Source organism: Pteronotus mesoamericanus, unplaced genomic scaffold (assembly GCF_021234165.1).
Source record: "Pteronotus mesoamericanus isolate MK-2021 breed Mesoamerican mustached bat unplaced genomic scaffold, CSHL_Meso_final contig_291, whole genome shotgun sequence".
Classification (NCBI taxonomy): Eukaryota; Metazoa; Chordata; class Mammalia; order Chiroptera; family Mormoopidae; genus Pteronotus; species Pteronotus mesoamericanus.
Window position 1 is genome coordinate 6,192,935 of NW_026555124.1, and position 21,328 is coordinate 6,214,262.

General features: G+C 36.2%; 1 protein-coding gene and 1 pseudogene across 3 annotated transcripts in view; both read left to right on the plus strand.

The window, feature by feature from the left end:
- The window catches only part of ASB3 (ankyrin repeat and SOCS box containing 3), an 89,555-nt gene that overhangs the window by 58,163 nt on the left and 10,064 nt on the right, over positions 1–21,328 (plus strand). For 2 of the 3 annotated variants that reach the window (XM_054575448.1, XM_054575447.1), the window contains exons 8-9: positions 9,405–9,662; positions 14,620–14,753. In XM_054575448.1, the coding sequence (XP_054431423.1) occupies positions 9,405–9,662; positions 14,620–14,753 (392 nt within the window). The remainder of the gene's footprint in view (positions 1–9,404; positions 9,663–14,619; positions 14,754–21,328) is intronic. The other variant, XM_054575449.1, reaches the window with a different exon arrangement.
- LOC129072060 (40S ribosomal protein SA-like) lies at positions 399–1,207 on the plus strand (annotated as a pseudogene).

Consider the following 21,328-nt stretch of genomic DNA (forward strand, 5'->3'; position numbering starts at 1 on the left):
TTCTGGCCTGAGGAATCAGGTGAAGACAACCACGTGGGGCAGAGAATGTGCAGGGGACCCGGGAGAAGAAGAGGGCTGGAGGAAGTCATCCTCTGATTCTGTGTAAGAACCTGCATATGTCCCAAGCTCATGCCAAGCTTTGAATGCACAGACCCAAATTGTTGCAAACAAGTTTTAAACTGCCACCCAAGTCTCAGGTTAACCCTCTGAGTGGCATACTTCTTGGGACCAGATCCAGGACAGCATAGCAAAGTCTTTATAAGAACCGAACTGACATTGGAATCACTGTCTACAGAAGGTGAAACAGAAACTGCAGTCTGGCCTTTCTGCGCTACCTACAGTGGGGTCCACAGAACATTGTTGTGGGTTCCTGTCATAACTTAGAGGGAAACTTCACCATGTCCGGAGCCCTTAATATCCTGCAACTGAAGAAGGCAGGGTGTCCTCAAATTCCTTGGTTTGGGAGCCGACTTAGGTGGCATGAACCTGGACTTAAAAATGGAACAGTACATTTACCAAAGGAAAAGTGATGGCATCTGTATCATAGATTTTAAGAGAATCTGGGAGAAGCTTCTGCAGGCAGGCTGTGCCATTGTTGCCATTGAAAATCTGGCATATGTCAGTGCCTAATCATCCAGAAGAACTTATCAGTGAAAACTGTGCTGAAGTTTGCTGCTGTCACTGGAGCCACTGTTTTGCTTCTGGAACCTTCCCTAACCAGATCCAGGCAGCCTTCTGGGAGCCGAGACTTCTGGTGGTTACTGATCCCAGGGCTGATCACCACCCTCTCACAGAGACATTAAATGTTGATCTGCCTACTCTTCTCTGTGTGACACAGACTCTCCTCTGCTCTGTGTGGACACTGCCATCCCATGCAACAATGAGGGGCTCACTCAGTGGGTTTCTCAAGGGATGCTGGCTCAGGAAGTTCTGTGCATGCATGGTATCATCTATGAGCACCCATGGGAGGTCATGCCTGATCTCTGCTTCTATAGAGATCCTGAAGAGATCGAAAAATAACAGCAGGCTGATGCTGACAAGGCTGTGACCAAGGAGGAATTTCAGGGTGAATGGACAGCTCCAGCTTCTGCATTTATTGCTATTCAACCTGAGTTCTCAGACTGGTCAGAAGGCTTGCAGATGCCCTCTGCCTATTCAGCAGTTTCCTACTGAACACTAGAGTGCTCAGCCTGCCACTGAAGACTAGTTGTCGCCCCCACTCCATGATCATGCCACTGAATGGGTACGGATAACCACTGAGTGGTCTAGCTGTGCTTCCATAAACTCATAAACAAAATGGAAGTAAAGTTGATGGAAATAAAGTGGTTTCTATAAAAGATAATTGCAGTGTGAACCTAACTAAGTTATATGCCTGCTCAAATAAATAAACCAACAAAAATCAATATTCTTCAAAGGGTTATAACAGGACCCAGAGTCTGTACAACATCAACATTCACAATGTCCAGGATACATTCTAAAATTACTTGATGTATGAAGAACTAGTAAAATATGACCAGTTCCCAAGGGATGAGACAATTAGTAGGTGCCAATCCTGAGATGATCTGGATGTTGGAAATATCAAATATTGAAAACAACTATTAAAATTGTGCTTTATGATGTAAACACATTTGAAATAGGAAGATAGAAATTCTCAGCTGAGAAATAAAAACTATAAAAAAAGAATCAAACAACAGTTTTACAAATGAAAAATAACTAAAACGTAAAGTTTTTTGCATTAGCTCCATACCACAGTAGAATTGACAATCAGTTAACTTGAAGATAGACCAATAAAATTATCCAAACTGGAGAACAGAGAGAAAAAAATATTGGAAAAACAAACCAAAACAAAAACAGAAAGAGGCCTTAGAGATCTGAGGGACAATATGAATGGGTTGACATTAATGTCATTCAAGTCCAGAAGGAGAAGAGAAAGACTGGCACAGAAAAATTATGTGAACTACTAATGTCCAAAAACTTCCCAACACTGAATGAAGACATAAACTTACAGATTGAGGAAGCTTGCCAGACTAATGCAGGATGAAGCCAAAGAAAAGATGTTCAAAATAATCAAACTCTTGAAAACCAAAAGTAAAGAAGCAGCAATGTGGTATATAGCAGTCCTTGGTCATGGACAGGAGCTAACAAGCTTTGTTTTTTGCTGTTCTTGGAAATTTTGCTCTGTGAAGTGGCCCTATAGAACATAATTGAAATCTGGTTTGTTGGCTTTAAAAGGGCTTATCAGCTCTTTTCTTCCTTGTGGGAACTTGTAATTGGACCAAATGTATTCTTAATTAGTAAGGTAGTTTTTCAGTTTTTCAGAAATCATTGGAAGATATTATTTGTTAGCCTGTGGGGGAAAAGCTAAAACATCAAAATACCTGTTTCCTGAGGATACCTTCTCCTAGTCTTTCTAATTGACTTTTCATTTGCCTGGGACCCATGGCAGTAGACTTAATTTTTATACATCTTTGCCATTTGTTACCTACTTTGTGGGAATTTAATTGAAGAGAAATCTTTCCCAAGGGCTAAATCTAAAAGATGGTAGTATCATAATCACATGTGCTTGCATTTCATGTGTATATATAAAGGAGTTGACATAAGTATAGTACATGGCACAATTTCCGACACATAGTAGAAAAATATCAAGGTTAATTTTATTCTTTCTACCATCCTTTGTTTATCTAGGAAACTATAAATTAAAATTTTAGTGTCTATACTATATTCATATTAACTAATGTCTGGCTATTTGCATTGGGTCACTGTATGTGCAATGTAAAAATAATTTGATTATTTTTGGGACTCTGTATAAAACTTTGCTGGTCAAGGGAGAAAACTGACAGTCTCTTTCAAGGTTTTGTTCAGTATACCAAGAGGGTAATATAGCTGGGTGTCTGGGGAAAAAAATCAAAATTGAAAAGTTTATTAAATTTTTGTTTTTTTTAAAAATAAGTGTGTCTCTTAAGTTTTGAATTCTTTACAGCAGTGATTTTCAACCTTTTCATCTAATGGCACACATAAACTAATTAATAAAATTCTGCAGCTTACTGAAAAATATATTCTATTTTTTGCTGATCTGACAAAAAAATTAAGTATAATTTTGGTTCATTCACATCAGATGGCTGTTGTTGTCTTGGCTGTTGTCATTTTTTTTTTTTTTATTTGACAATCTAAGGGAAAAGCGGTCAGTGCCCCTGATTAAATAGTCAGGTATTGCATGTTTTAAAAATTCTTGTTTCACACTGGTTGAAAATTGCTGCTCAACAGTGACATACCTAAATTAATTAAATTAACTAGATCCCATTTGAAAAGCAAGGATAGCCCTGGCTGTTGTGGCTCAGTGGATTGAACCCCGGCATGCAGACTGAAGGGTTGCCGGTTTGATTCCCAGTCAGGGCACATGTCTGAGTTGCCGGCCAGGTCCCCCCAGTAGGGGGCGCATGAGAAGCAACCACACATTAAGTTTCTCTCCCTCTCTTTCTTCCTCCCTTCCCCTCTGTCTAAAAATAAATAAATAAAATCTTTTAAAAAAAGCAAGGATAATTTAATATAACTTTTATTTAAAATAACTATCATGTGCTATTGCTCCTTAATGAAACAGTGTATGAATTTTCTATATTCCATTTAGTAATTTTTAATGAGGAATTGAGTCTTGGTCATAATAATGGTACTGGGGAAATTGAAAGATGCCAGTTTTCAAAATTAATTATTAGTCAAATTAGAGAATCGGTAATAGATGAGATAAGTTTAGTGATACAAATGTTGAAATTTTTATAGCAACAGTATGTTATTTTTATAACAGCATGTTATTACAGTAATTTTATTTTGGTATGAGATTGTTGTATTAAATGATTTAATCAACATTTATCTGACTTTAGGTGTTAATGAGTTAAAAACTTTTGTTTTCTCATTTGTGTTTTTCAGTGCTTCTCTGAGACCTAGATTTTTAATATTTATGGTTCTTCTTGCGCTATTGGCCTGTTGTGTTCTAGTGAACTTCTTATCTGCTTTTATAAATGCTACAATTAATATCAAACAGTAATAAAAATAATTAGTATAAATAATGGCTCTGGGTTTTACACTTTTCCTTCTTCATTGTTTTATTGAGCTGATTTAACTTTTTAACTCAGAACTGGCATTCTAAACCATTTTTGCTGGGTATCCCTTTGAGAGGATGAGCTTCCATTTGAAGCAGAGACCTTCAGCTCCTCTCACCACTCGGAGGCGTGACGGAAAGGTGTCTCCTTCACCACTGGACAAAAGCAGTCTTTCCCTTGAGGCTAAAAAGTTAACAGCTACCATGATGTGAAAGCCAGTCTTTCAGGGGCACAGTTGAGTAATTCAACTGAAATGAGAAAATACAAGAAAAAGACTCCTTTAACTGAAATATGTGAAAGAGGAGGGAAGATGAGAAATTTCAGGACAACTTGAACAAATATTAATGCCTTTTATATATGACTGCAGAAAGAGCTCGTGGCTTAACTGACCTGATTTTGTATTTTGAATTGATACCAATCATTGTTAGCATATTAGTTTTGTAGAAATTGTTGTGTTTTTTCTTCTCATCATATCACACATTGGTACATCTGGTAAGACCTAATGTCTTTATTTGTTTTCAACAAATGGCTGAAAGCCATTCAGTAAAACTTAGTATATGGCCTTTGATCATTCAACTAATAGATTGGTTAGGTATTTTATTCGCTAATTAAACACAAATGCTCCAGATGTTTGCCCATTTCTATTTATTTAAAATAAATCTTGTTACATTTGATAAATCTTGTTGGATTTTCTTTTACTGTGCCTCTTTTAATCTGAACACTGTTTCTGTGCACTTTTTTAAACTTAAAAGAGCAGAGTAAGGAAAAATGTACAGGCCCAAAGATAAAGTCTAGACATGTTTTTTAGGTTTTAAACCTTTCCCCTTTCTCAGTATCTGGTGATTTTCACTGTTTATATAGCATTCAGTCTCTAATGTGTCACATTTAGTTATTGATATTACATTAAATAGGTCAGCAGACTTTTGGTCCTGTCCAAAATGTCCATAATTAGAAAACATCGGTGGGTTCAGCTAGCCCATAATGTTTATTTTTACTTTAGGTTTCAGACATAAAAAATACTACCATGTTTTACTGTGTTGTGGTGGTATTGTCCATATTAACCCTGGTAACCTAGCTGGTAATGGCTCATGGGGTTTGGTAGATAGGTGGGCGTGGGTCAAATATCTCTTTGGGCATTTTGGTACAGGTCCAATTATATCAAGGACCTTTTGGCATGGACCAAATATGTCTTTGGATTTTTTTTCCTAAGACTTTTATATCTTATTTTTATTTACGTATTTTTAGACAGAAGGGAAGAGAGGGTAAAGGACAGGGAGATGAACACGAATGTGTGGTTGCTTTTCACACTCCTCCCACTGGGGACCTTGGCCCACAGCCCAGGCCTTGACTGGGAATTGAACCAGCGACCTGTTGGTTCACAGGCCAGTGCTCAATCCACTGAGCCACACCAGCCAGGGCTTGTTGGATGTTTTGGTACAGGACCGAATATCAAGGATCATGCGTCTCTCTGAATGTTTTGGACAGGACCAAATGTCCTGCACTGGTTAAATAGGATGCACTGTTTCTTTTTTAACTTTGGGACTTGAAGATTTTTTTCAGTTCTTCATCATGGTATAAAAGAAAATTTGTTTCTTGAGGAGAGAATTTGTTTTAAGTCTTAGGAGAAATGCATACATATGTTCATGCAATTTATCATTTAACCAAAGGTTATCTAAGCCCGAGGGTCTACTATTGCTCAATAACATGCATTATCATATAGAGCACTGAAGCTGCTTGTGTTTTTGGAGCTTGCACATGTACCTTCAGCCTTCCCATAAGTTCAGGGCATGCCAACAGAGTTTTATGATTCTCTAGTTTATTTTATGTTTATTATTCACCATATAATAGGTCGTTTTGTTGGAAATGGATTAATATTATAGCACTAGGCAGTTTTAAAGTCTTTTAGGAGAGTGCTTTTATCTTTTCTAACATAGGGCTAATTGGAAGAAGTTTACAGCTGGGTTTTCCAAAGTGTGTTTTTATAGAATACTAACTCTGTAGATTGTTAATAGATATTACATGGGATGAAATAGTTAATTAAGTTTGGAAAGCATAGTGTTAAGTAATGTTAAATAGGTTTCTTCTTGAAGGGCTTCTAAGAATTTTTTTAATGGTGGTGGTTTATGAATTACTAAGAAGGAAATAATCTACAAAAGTTTGAGAAGTTTGGGAACATAGGATGAACTTACGTTTACTATATTTAAACTATTTGTTCCCATGCTTGTAGACTTTTTGGGCATTTTACACTCTATATTATGCTTATTTCAGGTTAATGATTGGATTCTTTGCTTTAATTTTAAACCTACTTCTCAGAGGTGTCTGGAGGTTGAAGAAAAATGTTTTAGCATATAATTTGAATATGTACTAGCATACTGTTTAAAAATATGTTTATCCTATATTTTCTTTTTCAGACTCTATACTACAGGGTTTCTCAAATATTTTCACTTTGGAACCTTTTTTATATGGATCATTTTCAGGGACTAGTGTTTCATGCTACATACTTTGGGAAACATAGGTCTGGCTTTAAAATATTCCTCAATTTGACTACTTCATGAAAGTGTTCAGTTTTCATAACGAGGGGAAATATTTCACATATTTGATGTGTTATATTCAGTTAGATTTTGGTTTGACATTATTATTATTACAAATCTACTAGTTGCTAATATTGTAACTAAGCTTTCTTTAATGTTTGCATCTAGAATGGAGATAATAATAAGACTTAATTCTTAGGGTTATTGTGAGGATTAAGGCACATCTTCTATGTAAAAGATTCAACATGGTGCCTGGTACAGAATAAATACTGAAAGTTTGTTTTAGGGAATTATATTTGTATATGTTCCTCTCACATTTTAGAGATGGATGGTTTATCTTTTGGCCTTGTTCTTAAAATTTTGTTAGCATGAGCTACATGTCTGGATGCTATATTAAAATTTTCATAAGAAAGGCTCTTGGTTTTGTAGGTTTTTTCCTAAACAGAAAATCTGTAGCACTTAATCTGACAGGGTGTATTTATGGCTCACCTTTACCTTTGTATTCTGTAGCAAAAGTATGCTCTCTTTAAGAGCTCTTGATGGTTTCAAGGTGCTGCAGATGGCTTCAGGGGGAAGAATTTAGCCAGTCCCTGAACTGTACATGTAAACACACATGCCTTGAAAATTGCCAGGCTTCTTGAGAATTATATATCACATTTGTAATGAGGTAACTTTAGCTTTTCTCATGGTTTGCCTGCATATTTTTTGAAACATGTTCAACAGTCCATATGTAGCTTCTCTGTTCTCTAGTGGATCCAGCATGTAATAATAACTGTAGGCAAAATAATGAGAACCTAGTTAAATAGGGTTGAAATGGTTGAAATAAATTGGTGATAACTGTTTAGAACCGTAAGTCAGAAGTATATCCTTTAACATTTCTTGCAGTGCAGGACTGCTGGCAACAAATTCCCTCAGCTTTCCAGTGTCTGAAAACAGCCAGAGGAAAGAAAATAAAAACGTACAGGGCTGTTTTCAAGAACAGTGATCTGAATGATGGATTTCTTATCAGGGGCAAATAGTAAGATAGTAGACAGACATCAAAGTTATTACTTTTTATAAAGAAGTTTTAGAATATAAATTTTTAAATTGCTGTGAAGATAAAGGTAAAGAAAATATTGTTTAATCTTTTAACTAAAGAATCACAAATCAGCATATAAATGAAATAGATTTATAAAAATATGTATGGGTTAAGCGAGATTTTACTAATGTATACAGTGTTTTAACTGCTTCAAAACCTTTGTTTAAAGTTCTTTAGTAAGTCCTTAGAAGTAGCTGGTCTCACTTGAGAATGGTTTAAACATGTTACATTGGTTTTATCTATAGTGCCTTTTATTTAGATTCTCTAACATTATGGTCAATTAAATATTTTTGTTTAAAATAGCATTCATGTCAGTTTCAAAAGGAGAATAATTTTATTCTTATATATTTCTTTCACCGTTGTGTATATAGTAAACATGTATTTATTGGGCTTTGTTACTGTTAAAATATCATAAATAATTTTTTAAAAATGGTCATATGGCCATCATAATTGCAATTTTTGATGAGTATATCATATTTTGTACTTATCTGCTCTTCTATTATTGAATATTTGGGCAATTTCTTTTTAAAGTTCGTTACAGATAATACTGTGATTAACATTGGCGCAAATAAAATATAATTTACAAAAATTTTTTCTCCTGGATAAAGTCCCATGGTTTATGTTTATATTTTATTGTAGTTTATGTAGTACTTTACTTCTCATACCATTTATTTTACAAGAACTTACAGAGTGCTAATTCTGCGTGCCAGTTACTCATGGGGTAACTGGCCAAGGTGAACTAACTTGTCGGGTCACATAGCTAGTAAGTGGCTGAGCAGGCCGGCTCCAGGGCTTGTGCTCTCACAGCTTTGTGGTGATACTTTTTTTGAAACATCTTGCCAGTTAGCTCTCTCAAAAAAGGATTGCATTTTTTTTAACCAGTTTAACCACAATTTACCAATATTGAATGATAAAATATTAAAAAAATAGTTTAATAGTTATAAATGATATACTTTTATACTATAAAAGTACTTGAGAAAGTAGATTAATTTAGAAATAAAGCTATTAGCTAATTTTTTTTTAAAAAGCTTTTCTATATGATTATTTTTTACCATTAGAAATTTGAAAGTAAAGGGGATATTGACTAAGGTTATTACTAAAGGAGATTTTGGAGATTCCTAGAATGAGTCATCTGTCTTTGCAGACAAATCACATTGTTTAATAACTTAGTAGAGACACTTGATTGTACAAAAATATGACAATTTTGAGAAGAGTTTTCTATGTCAATGATAATTTTAAAAATTACTTAGGATAAATGTTTAGAATTCTAAGGGCCCTCCCCGTTCATAGTTGAAAATTAAAAACCATGCTGGAGAGTGTAAATTAAAAAGCAAAACCCGCTGCCCTGGCGGGAGCTCGGTTGGTTGGAGTGGTGTTTGGTGTGCTAAGGTTGTGATTGATCCCCACCCTCACCCCGCTACGGGCATGTGCAAGAGTCAGCCAGTGAATGCATAAATAAGTGGAGCAACATACTGATGTTGCTGTTTCTCTCTTTCTGAAAGTCAAAAAAAAAAAAGAAAAAAAGAAAAAAAGTAAAACCCTCCCTTTCTCCTCGTCCCCTGATTTCAAATCCACTAGAAATGTAAAAACCATCCACTGTCCCATTTGCTGTTCTTATTTTCCAGCTGTAACTGCTATTAATTATTTGTAATATTTATTCTTTATGTAAAAGTCTAACGTTTTTTTTTTTTTGTGGTGCAGCTGTGAATTCTTTGGAATTGTGAATATTCTTTTGAAATATGGAGTCCAGCTAAATGAACTTCATTTGGCATACTGCCTGAAGTATGAGAAGTTTTCAGTATTTCGATACTTTTTGAAGAAAGGCTGTCCATTGGCGTCATGGAACCATATATCTGAATTTATAAATCATGCAGTTAAAGCACAGGGAAAATATAAGGAATGGTTGCCATCTCTCCTACTTGCTGGATTTGACCCACTGAATCTTCTATGCAATTCCTGGTAAGAAATGCTACAATAGTGGACCTTACCTTTTTAAGTGAATATACTAGTACCTTTAAGTTCCCCCAATTTCTTGAGACCTCATTTTGGGATGGGGGCGGGGGGAGAGAGAGTGAGTGAGTGTGTGTGTGTGTTTGTGTGTGTGTGTGTGTATTAGACTGTGATGGCTGGATTGGGGACTGCTAATAGTGAAATTGAATATAAGGACAGATTCTTGCCAAAAGGCATGAGGTAACTGGAAGGAAGTAGAAAGGGATAGATGCTCATAAACTCTTCTGAGAGGTGTATCTTTTACTTACGCCATCTGTCATGCTCCTGTTAAAATGTCTCTGACAGAATGGTGGTAGCTGCTTTGGAGATTTCTGTTATCCCTTAGTCAATTAGATTGAGCACTTCTGTTCTACAGCATTTTGTTTATTTGAACTTTGTCTCCCTTAACAAATACTAATTTCTGAAGTGGCTGAGGATATAACTTGTTTACTTCACATAGTTTCTTAGAAGGGTAACCTCTATGAGTGATTATATTGAAAGCTGCGTTAGGATTTTTTTTGGGGGGGGGCAAGAAGAGGAAAACTGTTTCTATAGTCCCAGGCCTTTGCAAAAGTTGTTAGTGTCTAGTTGGGGCTGAGAAGGTAATTGTAGCAGTAAGAGAACTCTGTTGGCTAGATAATTCAAGTAAGTGAGAAAATAGAATAAAAGTCTCCAGGAAAATAGAGGACAGGGTATTTTATAAAATTTCAGTAAGTCATTATAGAAGGCTTAATTTTTGTGCCTCAAAATCTACCATTTACTAAAATAATATTTAGACAAATACTGAGATTTTGTGTGTCAGCAGAAAAGTGCTTTGGTACGTTATTTATTTTTTCAAATGAGATCCTCTTGGGGTTCGTGCAGGTGACAGGATGGTCCCTGCTTGTGAATTCAGTTTGGGTTGCTGGAGACGCCATTTCCACCTGGTGGCCTCTCCGTCTGTATGTGAAGAACAGTCTTTATTTGGCAGTGTCCCAGCATTTCACCTTTTTATCATGTCTGCTGTTATAAATAATTGAGCAATTTTCACTAAGCAGAGGTTTTATACTTAGGGCTGTGGTAGGTGATTTGAGGAGTATAGAAGTAAAGGCAAAGTTTAGATACACTGTCTCATTTCCACTTCAGTTTTTTGTGTGTGTGTACAACAGGGTGAGTCCCTGATTATATTTACCCATTTCTCTGGAAGCTGATTAATACATAGTTATCTGTTAAATGCTCATTGTTGCCATTTCCTCTATACCTTTTTAATAAGTTTTGACAAAAACATTGTATTTTCAAGATAATTGAATGAAATGTAAAGATTATTGACAGTTTATTGAGAAATCTCTGATTTTTAAAAGTTATTTGTATATGTATATTCATCTTAACAGATACACACACACAACTGAGATATAAACACTCACTAATGAATGCCACATCTAGCTATTAATAAAGCTATGTAATTCCCCTAATGTTTTCCTTAGTGAATTTTATTGTTGTGTCTGGGCTCCTGACAGCTAGCAGCAGTTGCTCCTCACCGTTCTAGGATTCACTCACTGACTGCAGCTGGAAATCCAGCCCAACGCGTTGGGTCGCTGGTGGCAGCCTTGACAGTGTGTTCCCTTCCCTCTGTTACCTCGCTTGGTGCTTGTCCTCAAGCCACTTTCTTCTCAGCCTCACTCTTTGTGTTCCTCTGTTGAAGCTACTCACTCAGCTCCATATTACTGGCCCATTGCTTTCAGTTTTTTGGTTTCAAGTATATCTATTTCTGGTTTCTAGTTTATTTCTTTAACCAACACTTAGAATCCTACCTGACATATGTTAGGCGATATTTTAAGTTCTTTACTGTATTAATTTATTTACTAAAAAATACACTAGATACTATTATTTTTATTTTACAGAAGAGGAAATTGAGGCATAGTGATTAACATACTTGCCCAAGCTCACACAGTTAATACTGGAACTTAAATTTGAACACAAGTTATCCTGTAGTGTGGCTCAAATCTATCTTTCTAACCACTGTGCTATATAGTTGTATCACTTAATTTTGGGTATCTTAATCCCTTGCCTAACCTGATGATCTGTGCCAATTTACCTTGCTCTTTTCTACTCTTAAATGAAGAACCTATGCAGGGAAAAAAATTAAACATTGCCTTTTTTCCATTCCTCTTCAGCCAATTATATAGATTGCTGGAAATAAGGGGAATTATTTAGCTTTATTCTCCTAGAAGGCTTTGGAAAATTTACTCTCCCATACAAGTTCTGATAGAGACCTTCCTCCCCCAATGTGAGTAGCTCATTTGAGAATTTTTTGTGGTCATAAGCCACTAAATATAGTGTGAGCTATATTTATTGGATGGATTAGGGTAGAAGAGAGTTAAGAACCAATAAACTACAAATTATTTTGAAGTAAATTGTAAAACTTACAGCTCCCTGGATTGAGAATGCCAACTGTATATAGTTTATTCAGAAGGGGTAACTTTAGTCACTTTATATTCATTAGAAAAATACACTAGAAAATTTCACTTTAGCAATATGCTTAACATGGTCAAATTTTTGTTCACTGTTCTTTTATTGAATGGACAAAGCCACTGTTTACACCGAATATGATTTTTTTGATCAAATTTACATTCATAGAGCTGTTATAAGAAAAATTCTCCCATAAAAATGCAATGTCCTGTTAAAGTGGGTTTTGGTTATATCTTATTTATATCACATGTAAGTCTGTTGCTTAATCTTTGTCATGTAAATTATAAATGTCTTTCACTGCTTTTTTGGTCTTGAATGTTCTTTAAAAATATATCAGGCTGAATAATTTGCCTATCACAGTATAATCTACAGAGCTGAAACGCTTTTTCAACTTTAAATGCAAGGCTAGGTGCCCCTACTGAATGTAATGAGTAGTGTTCTGCTGTGTATAATGCACACCTATGTTTTTGGCTCAAACTTTCAGGAGAAAATCTTTTATTTCAATTTTTTACTTATTTATAATTACATACTTGTTTTTTGTATTATAAAGGGATTTTAGCATTTATTTTTGAACATATTATGGTACAAGAAAATTTATGTAACAAATAATTACAAAACACAAGAACAGATACAAGGTATTTCAGTTGCTAGCTGTGTATAATGCACATCCTTATTTTTCCCTCAAAAATTTGGGCAAAAAAAGTGCGCATTATACATGGCAAAATCCAGATAAGCAATAGAAAGTAAGTGTCATCTGTTCACTTAATTGATTAACTGTCTCTCATTTATGATTCTGCAACTGCTCTGTACAACATAATGGTCAATGTAGTACAATAACAATACATTTTTAGTGGCATTATTATCAGCATTGGTAAAATTAGTTATATAAAATAGTGTAAACAGATTTATTTCTTGTGTGTGTGTTTAGATAACTGCATAAAAATGACTTTGTATTTGGTTTCAGTGAGATCTAAAGCACACTAATGCAGAAAAATGAAACCATTAAAAAAGAAATAAGGATCAGAACCAAATAACCTTGGGTGTGGCTTCCTAGAAAGTCAAGGAGATTTTTTTTGTTTTTGAATATACTTTATCATTTCATTTGTTCTCAGTATTTCCTGATAAGTTGCAATTTCATCAGAAGCTTCTTGAGAAGTAAAATGTTTTCTTAAGGCATTGTGCAACACCAAGTTCATTTGTTACATAGAAGTTTGCATATTAGAGAATTAAGAATTTGGGAAATAATTTTTATATGCTAATCAATCATTTCAAGAATTTTTTGACCCTGAATTACAAAAAGTAATTTGTCTTTGAGATGAATATTATTCAGTTTCTTTTTTTCCCTTCTGTTTTTTTTACCCATCTTTTGTCCTTGCTCATTAATGTGTCCAAAAAACAAACAAACAAACAAACAAACAAAAACAACCTTGGAAAGAATTTTTTTTTGTAGTAATTACTAGAGGCTGTAGTCGTTTTCTTTTTCAGATAATGTGATGGTAGGGAGCATCTAATTGAGCACAAGATGGGTAATCTTGTTAGAATGTGTTGTTTTCTTTAAGCCATGTCATCAGGCCCGCTGAAAATTCCAAACCAGTTGTAGTAATACCAAACATTTATATAATACTTTATAGTTTTAAAGTATGTTTACTATATTTTTTTCATATTGTTTTTACAGTTAGTCCCCTGAAATTGGCTGGTTAAGTATTATTCTCAGTTTAGAGGACCAGGATCAAGGGCTTAAAGAATTTCAGCAACATGTTTGTAAGAGGAGGTAGTATTAGAAATCAGAACTTTTCTTTAACTAGTGTTTTTCATGAGGATTCAAGTGCTTATACAGTTTGGGGAGGTCTCTTTTGGGTAGATTGGTAGGAAATCTGAAATTATTTTGTAAAAATAGAGGGAGAACTGTTTGGCTTGAACACCTCCTTTCAGACCTTAGAGACGAAACTGATTCTGGTACATCGTTTAGAGCTGACTCTATAATGCAGAAGGTTCTTAGAGGAGAACAGTTGTACATTCCTGGGAGTTGAGCAGAAACAAGCCACCTCTCCCATATATTTATTTTAGGGATGGATTGGGGTAGTTAGACTTTATCCTTTTGGGACTGTTCAAGCAAGATTGTCCAGTTGGGAGGAGATAATGGTGAATTCACTGATGACACTGGTGCTGTCTCTGTCTTTTCTTGACTATGCTGGTGGGGAATGGCAAGGAAAGTTCCTACCCTTTTTAAGGGTAGAGACTCCTCTTGTCATTTATGGGACAGCTACACACAGAGTCAGTTCAGTTTCCTGTAGGAACCTGTAGATGATTATTCATATCCCCTGAGCTTGTCTCCAGTAACATGAATATTTTCTATGTGCCAGGTTTTTGTCTGCCTTCCATATTAAGGTGTTGTCAGAATAGATATGTAGTGTTTGTTTTTAGGACAAATCCCGATGTATATTGTGTCTAATGATGTGTTAACATCTTGCTAATACAGGATTGAAGCCGTCAGTGATGACACCCTTATCTTCACTTTGGAGTTTACTAATTGGAGGAGACTTCCTCCAGCTGTTGACAAGATGCTCTCTGCTCGGGCCTCAAACTCCTCTTGGGCCCTACAGCAGCATATTGGTAAGAAAGTACAATTTTTAAACACACTTCACTACTTTTTCTTCTCTTCCTTCTCTAGCTATGTTGTAATTTTAAGTATAAGAGTTGTCAGCAAATGTACTGAATTGGGCATCATTTGCATTTTCTCTGTGTGGAAAAAGGATGGGACTCTGAAGAGGGATCACAGTAATTTCCTGCCACAAAAATCATATCTGATTTTATAAGTTTAGCCCAAGGACCATATAAAGAAAAGGATGTATTTGCTGATATTTTTATTTAATGATATCCTTTTATTTTTAGTAACTATTATATAAACAAAACTGAGTTCTAAAAATCTTGTTAGTGAATATTTAGTTTGTCAGAAGAATGCTAAACTTAATTTTCCTTTTCATGGTGTGTTTGTATTTGTGTTCTCTCTTAAGTATTTTATCAGTTCTAAAGGGAAGTATTACCATGCTTTATTTTACCTGTGCTTACTGAATGTGTGCTGATGTGTTGGTATAATATATCTCTGGAGGTGAGCTGGGTGGAAATTCTGTGAATTGATTGATATTATATATGACTATTTTAAAACAAATTCTCAACTTACTCTCACTAAAAAGCTTTTAAGCTAATTAAAAAAATTAAAGAGCATTCAGTCGAAGGTTTTACACAGGAAAACTAGTTTAAACTAAATATATGCAAAGTATTCCTATTGTGTTATTCAGATTTATTTTTAACTACATTTTGTTAACCAGATTACGTGTCTTAAGAAAATTGTTTCTTCACTGCTACTTTTACATTAAATGTAACTCTGCATAATACATGTTGAATAAGCTTTTAACAAGTATATTTATGCATATGTAGAAATGTCTTACTTCTAGGAAAATTACATTTAAGTAAATTTTCTCAATCAAAAGCAGGCATTAAGGAAAGTATGCTCTTGAACTGATGCTTATGCAAACGGTTAGAGAGGTTAATATTGAAGAAAAGAATAACTTGGAGTCTCCGAGCCTTTTAGTATAGAATTTTGTTGGAAAACTCACTTACATGTAATTCTTAACGTTGAGAATTGCACCTGTTTTTACTAATCATGTATCTGCAGCAGTAGAGAATGATTTTCTATTCAGAACAGATAGAATATGGGACAGTGGGCTTGGGAGCAAAAAGTCAGAAGAGGGAGCATATGCCAAATGGAAAAATTACTGCAGAGTATCAATTAGTAAAAGACATGTGAGAATTTACTCTGAAGACTTATAACATACAGCAGATTTGTCCAGATGAAGGTAAAAATTGTGCACGAGTGCATTACCCTGCAACAGACTGACTCCATCAGGGGCTTCTTGTTTAATTAGTCACTAGGTAGAGCTTGTGTAGGGTGATAATTATCATCTCTCTTTTCTTTAAGTATATTTTATTGATTATGCTTTTACAGTTGTTCCATTTTGTTTCCACCTTTTATCCCCCTCTGCCCTGCACCCTCCCTCCCACCAGCATTCACCCCCCTTTAGTTCATGTCCATGGGTCATACATAGTAAGTTCTTTGGCTGCTCCTTTCCCTATGCTATTCTTAACTTCTCCCTGTCTATTTTGTACCTACCAATTATGCTTCTTATTCCCTGTACTTTTCCCCCCATTCTCCTCGCTTCCCCTCCCTGCCGATAACCCTCCATGTGATCTCCATTTCTGTGATTCTGCTTCTGTTCTAGTTTGCTTAGTTTTTGTTTTTGTTTTTTAGGTTCAGTGATTGATAGTCATGAGTTTGTTGTCATTTTACTCTTCATAGTTTGATCTTTTTCTTAGATAAGTCCCTTTAACATTTCATAAAATAAGGGCTTGGAGATGGTGAACTCCTTCAACTTTACCTTATCTGGGAAGCACTTTATCTGCCCTTCCATTCTAAATGATAGCTTTGCTGGATAGAGTAATCTTGGATGAAGATCCTTAGCTTTTATGCCTTTGAATACTTCTTTCCAGCCCCTTCTTGCCTTCAAATGGGCTGGCAAGATTTGATTTCTTTTGAGAAATCAGCTGAGGGTCTTATGGGAACTCCTTTGTAGATAGCTGTCTCCGTTTCTCCTGATGCTTTTAAGATTCTCTCCTTATCTTTAATCTTGGGTAACTTAATTATGATGTGCCTTGGTGTGTTGCTTCTTGGGTCCAGTTTCTTTGGGACTCTCTGAGCTTCCTGGACTTCCTGGAAGTCTCTTTCCTTGGCCAGATTGGGGAAGTTTTCCTTCATTATTTTTTCAAATAAGTTTTCAATTCCTTGCTCTTCCTCTTCTTCTTCTTCTGGCACCCCTGTGATTCAGATGTTGCAGTGATTAAAGTTGTCCCAAAGGCTCCTGAGCCTCTCCTCATTTTTTTGAATTCTTGTTTCTTCATTCTGTTCCGGTTGGATGTATATGTCTTCCTTCTGCTCCAAATCGTTGATCTGAGTCCTGGTTTCCTTCCCTTTACTGTTGGTTCCCTGTATATTTTCCTTTATTTCACTTTGCATAGTCTTCACTTCTTCCTCTATTTTGTAACTGCACTCAACCATTTCTCTGAGCATCCTTATTACCAGTGTTTTGAACTCTGCATCTGATAGGTTGGCTATCTCCTTATTGCTTAGTTCATTTTCTGGAGCTTTGATCTGTTCTTTCATTTGGGCCATATTTCTTTGTCTAGGCAGGCCTGTTACGTTGTAAGGGGTGGAGCATTAGGTATTTGCCAGGGCAGGGGCAACCCGGGTCACTGGGTTGTGATGCTGTGTGAGGGGAGAGGTCAAAGAGGGAACAGTGCTGCTTGCTCAGCTCTTACCCTGCTTTCAGTCACTTCCCCCACTATCCACAAACAAATTGTGCCCTCCTTGTGCTGATTCCCAGGTGGGTAGGCCTGTGTACATTCTAGGACCCCGTGGATCTCTCCAACGAACTCTCCTGTGAGGAGGGGAGTTTCCCCTGCTGCTGCAACCCCCACCAGTTTTTATAGCTGGAGGTTTTGAGGCTTTCTTTCCCCTCACTGGAACCTTGGGTTGCTCCGTCTGTCTCGATCCCCAGTTAGTTGTTCCTCTCGGCTTATCTGCATGCAAATGTGGGACCGCCTTTTCTGCCAGCTGCTGCCTGAACAGCCTGGTCCGCCACCTTGTCAGAGGTCTTCTGCGCCCTGGTTGCCCATCTCCACCTTTCCTACCAGTCTGGATGAATGTTTTTTCTTTAACTCCTTGGTTGTCGGACTTCTATACAGTTCAATTTTCTGGCAGTTCTGTTTTTTTGTTTTTAAATATGTTGTTTTCCTTCTTTTGTTGTGAGAGGAAGTAAAGTGTATCTACCTACGCCTCCATCTTGGCTGGACATCATAAAGAGAATTTTATTTTGGCTGAAGATTTGCAAAAGCCTTTCTCAGAGGTCTTAATGTAGCCAGTGCTTTTCTGGTCTATTTCTCTAACCAAGACTTCTCTTCTTGGTTCCAGTCCCACATATCCAACTGGCTTTTGGATACTTCCGCTTAGTATTTCCCACATTTTGATATATCCAAAATTTGAACTTGTCCTTTTTCCTACGATGCCTGCTCATACTTCTGTTTTCTGGTTCAGGAGGTGAGATGACTTGGGGGTGCTATTTACTAAGAAAGTGAGTTATCCCTGGCAGCTGTCTATTTGTTTTATCCATAGCAGTGGTGTTCAACAAGGGTGACTTGATCCCCTCCCCAAAATTGATATTTAACAATGTCTGCAAACATTTTTTGGTGTCACAATTGGTAGTGGTGCTATTGTTGTCTAGAGTGTGGAGGCCAGACATGCTGCCAAACAGCCCTTGACAACAACGAATTATCCGGCTTCAAATGTCAATAGTGTCAAGGTTGAGAAATCCTGATCCACACTTGTCCAGTCTCGAGGTCTCTTATTCCTACCCTGGAAAGACTTTTTAGCTGTGTTCTTACTGCCAATTACTTAGGAAAAGTGTGTGCTTTCTTCCTACTTATATTGGTGTTTCAGGGTATCCTTTAGTGGCTCCTCTTTTGCAGATTATGGGAGCAATTACAGTGTTGGATTTTAGTAAGGATGGGAGGAATCAAGTTTGTCTTCAAAAACAAACTTAATTTTTAACTTAAAAGAAACTTAAATTTTCTTTTTAAAAAAAAATTAATCTTTATTGTATTTTTTCCATTACCATTTAGTCCCCTTTACGACCCCCCTCCCCCCAAATCACCACACTGCTGTCTGTGTCCATGAGTCCTTTTTCCTTCAAAAACTTTTCTTGCATCAGAAAGGAAATGTGTACCAGGTAAAATATATTGACTGGTTACAGCTTTAATAGCAATTTTTTTTCCCAATTCGCTTGACATTCAGATTTTTTTGTAATAGTTTCTGGTACACAGCATATTTAATTACATTTTTTTTTTATCATGTGCCTTGTGTATACCTCTTAAAAACATCAGTTTAACTACCACATAGTAGTTGACTTAATAAAAAAAAAAAATCTTGCCAGTTGCTTATCCAAGCAACTTGCTTATCCAAGATCAAGTCTGAATAATTTAATTCTTATGGATAAAAACACTGGGCTTTAATTCATCTTGAATCTTTAATGATCAACTATGTACAATTCTATCAGTAGTATTATATGGCTGTGGATTCTACAAAGGACCCTAAAAGTGCCCTAGGAAACTCTTGATCTATTCATATCAGCGTTCCTCTGCTTTGTTCTAAAAAGAATTTAAGACAGTTTGTAATGTAGACTATCATAAAAAAGTAAAACAAGTTAAAAGTGGAAGCAAATGAAAAATAAAGGTGGGGATTGACATAAAATGGGGTCAGAGAAAGCATAGCATGTTAATCTGAAACTTGTTAGGCTGTAAGTTTGGCTCTAAGTGAGCTCTCTAGTCATTGATAGTAGGTTACAGAGTTCATGAGATAAAACAATGTCATTGCTCAGAAGTAAGGATATTCTTGGATGTTGTAAAGAACAATTTCCTACATAATATTTTGGTAGTGGCCATGGTTCTTGGGGCTTTATTTCACCCATTTTCAGTGTATGTGGAGTGTTGCTGTCATATCAAAGTGTATAATTCAGTAAAAACCGTTCTTAAGCGGTCAGTACAGTGTGGTCCAGGTACTCAGGACTCTGTGGCTCCAGCTTTACCAGGGCTAGATTTATAACACTGGGAGGAACGGATAGCTTGTGTGCCTTCTGAGCAGTTCTCTCTAAGACTGTCTATCTCAACTCAATTTTTAACAATGGTAGTCAAGAAGTGAGTTCAGAATTATACTACCGGAAATGGTTCAGAGTGCAGCTATTTTGTGTTGCAGATTGAGTTGAGAACATATTTTTAAGAGATAGTTGATTTTAAAAGTAGAAGCAAAATAAAAGTGAAAAATAGAGGTTTATCTGTCTTAGGCTGAATATTCTGTTGTGAAACCTAAGGAACATTACAAGGACTCTTTAAATTTGATGGACCGAGCAAGTATCCACAGTTTGAACCATGGTTTCCTTTGAAATTTTGAGTAGTGCTCCTAGTTTTGAGCAATGCTCCTCCCTCAAGTACTCTCCAAGATAAACCTGTTTTGGTAAGTACACGAAGCTAACTTCACATGGCAACTTACTTTATGAGATTGTTATATTTATAGTTGATGATTAGGGAATACCTACCAGGAAATAAATTTAGGTTTAGGAGTAGTTGATCTATAATAATTTCTGGTAGCCCTGGATGATGTGGCTCAGCGGATTGAGCACTGGCCTGTGAATCAAAAGGTTGCTGGTTCTGTTCCCAGTCAGAGCGCATGCCTGGGTTGCGGACCAGGTTCCCGGTGTGGGGGTGGTGGTGTGTGAGAGACAACCATACATTGATGTTTTTCTTCCTCTTTCTCCCTCCCTTTCCCTCTCTCTAAAAGTAAATAAATAAAATTTTTAAGTAAATAAATAAGCAAACCTACTTTAAAAAAGAAAAGAAAAAAAATATCAATTGCTTGCTTCTCACACATGCCTCAGTCCAGGTGCGTGCCTCAATCCAGGTGCCTGCCTCAATAGGAATTGAACCAGCGACCTTTTTCTTTGCAGGATGACACTCTACCAAGTGAGCAATGCCAGTCAGAGCAAGGAGGAAGCTTTTGACCTCTCAGATGCCAGTCATGCTCTAGGCTTTCACAACTTCAGCAGAATCATGCTCTCATTAATAGAGTCCTGTAGACTGCCCTTATTATTAAAGAGCCAGACTTAGTTTTATTTTTTTAATGAAAAATTTATACTTAACATTTTATTAAGGTTTCATCTGCCCATTTGTAATTTTAGCTTCACACAGTCTCTTACTTATCCTGTTTCTGTTTGTTTGTTTCTTTGTTTGGTTTTTTGGTGATTGTGGTGGTGGTGGGGAAATCAGTACTAATCTAGGAACTGGTAGGTTGCATGCACATTTGCTAGGACATTTTGCAGTTCAAACTGTTTTTATGTTGTCAGCAGTCTGTTGGTAAGCTAAGAGAGGAGAGTTTGTTGCCCTAGAAATTAAAACAATTTTTAAAAGTCTCCTAACTATTAGGTTGCCAATATTATTTGAAAGCACGTCTTATTCTTCCCAGATATGTACTGTATTGGATATGTGTTCTGGCAGACCCCTGGGACAGCTATATCCCAATCAAAACA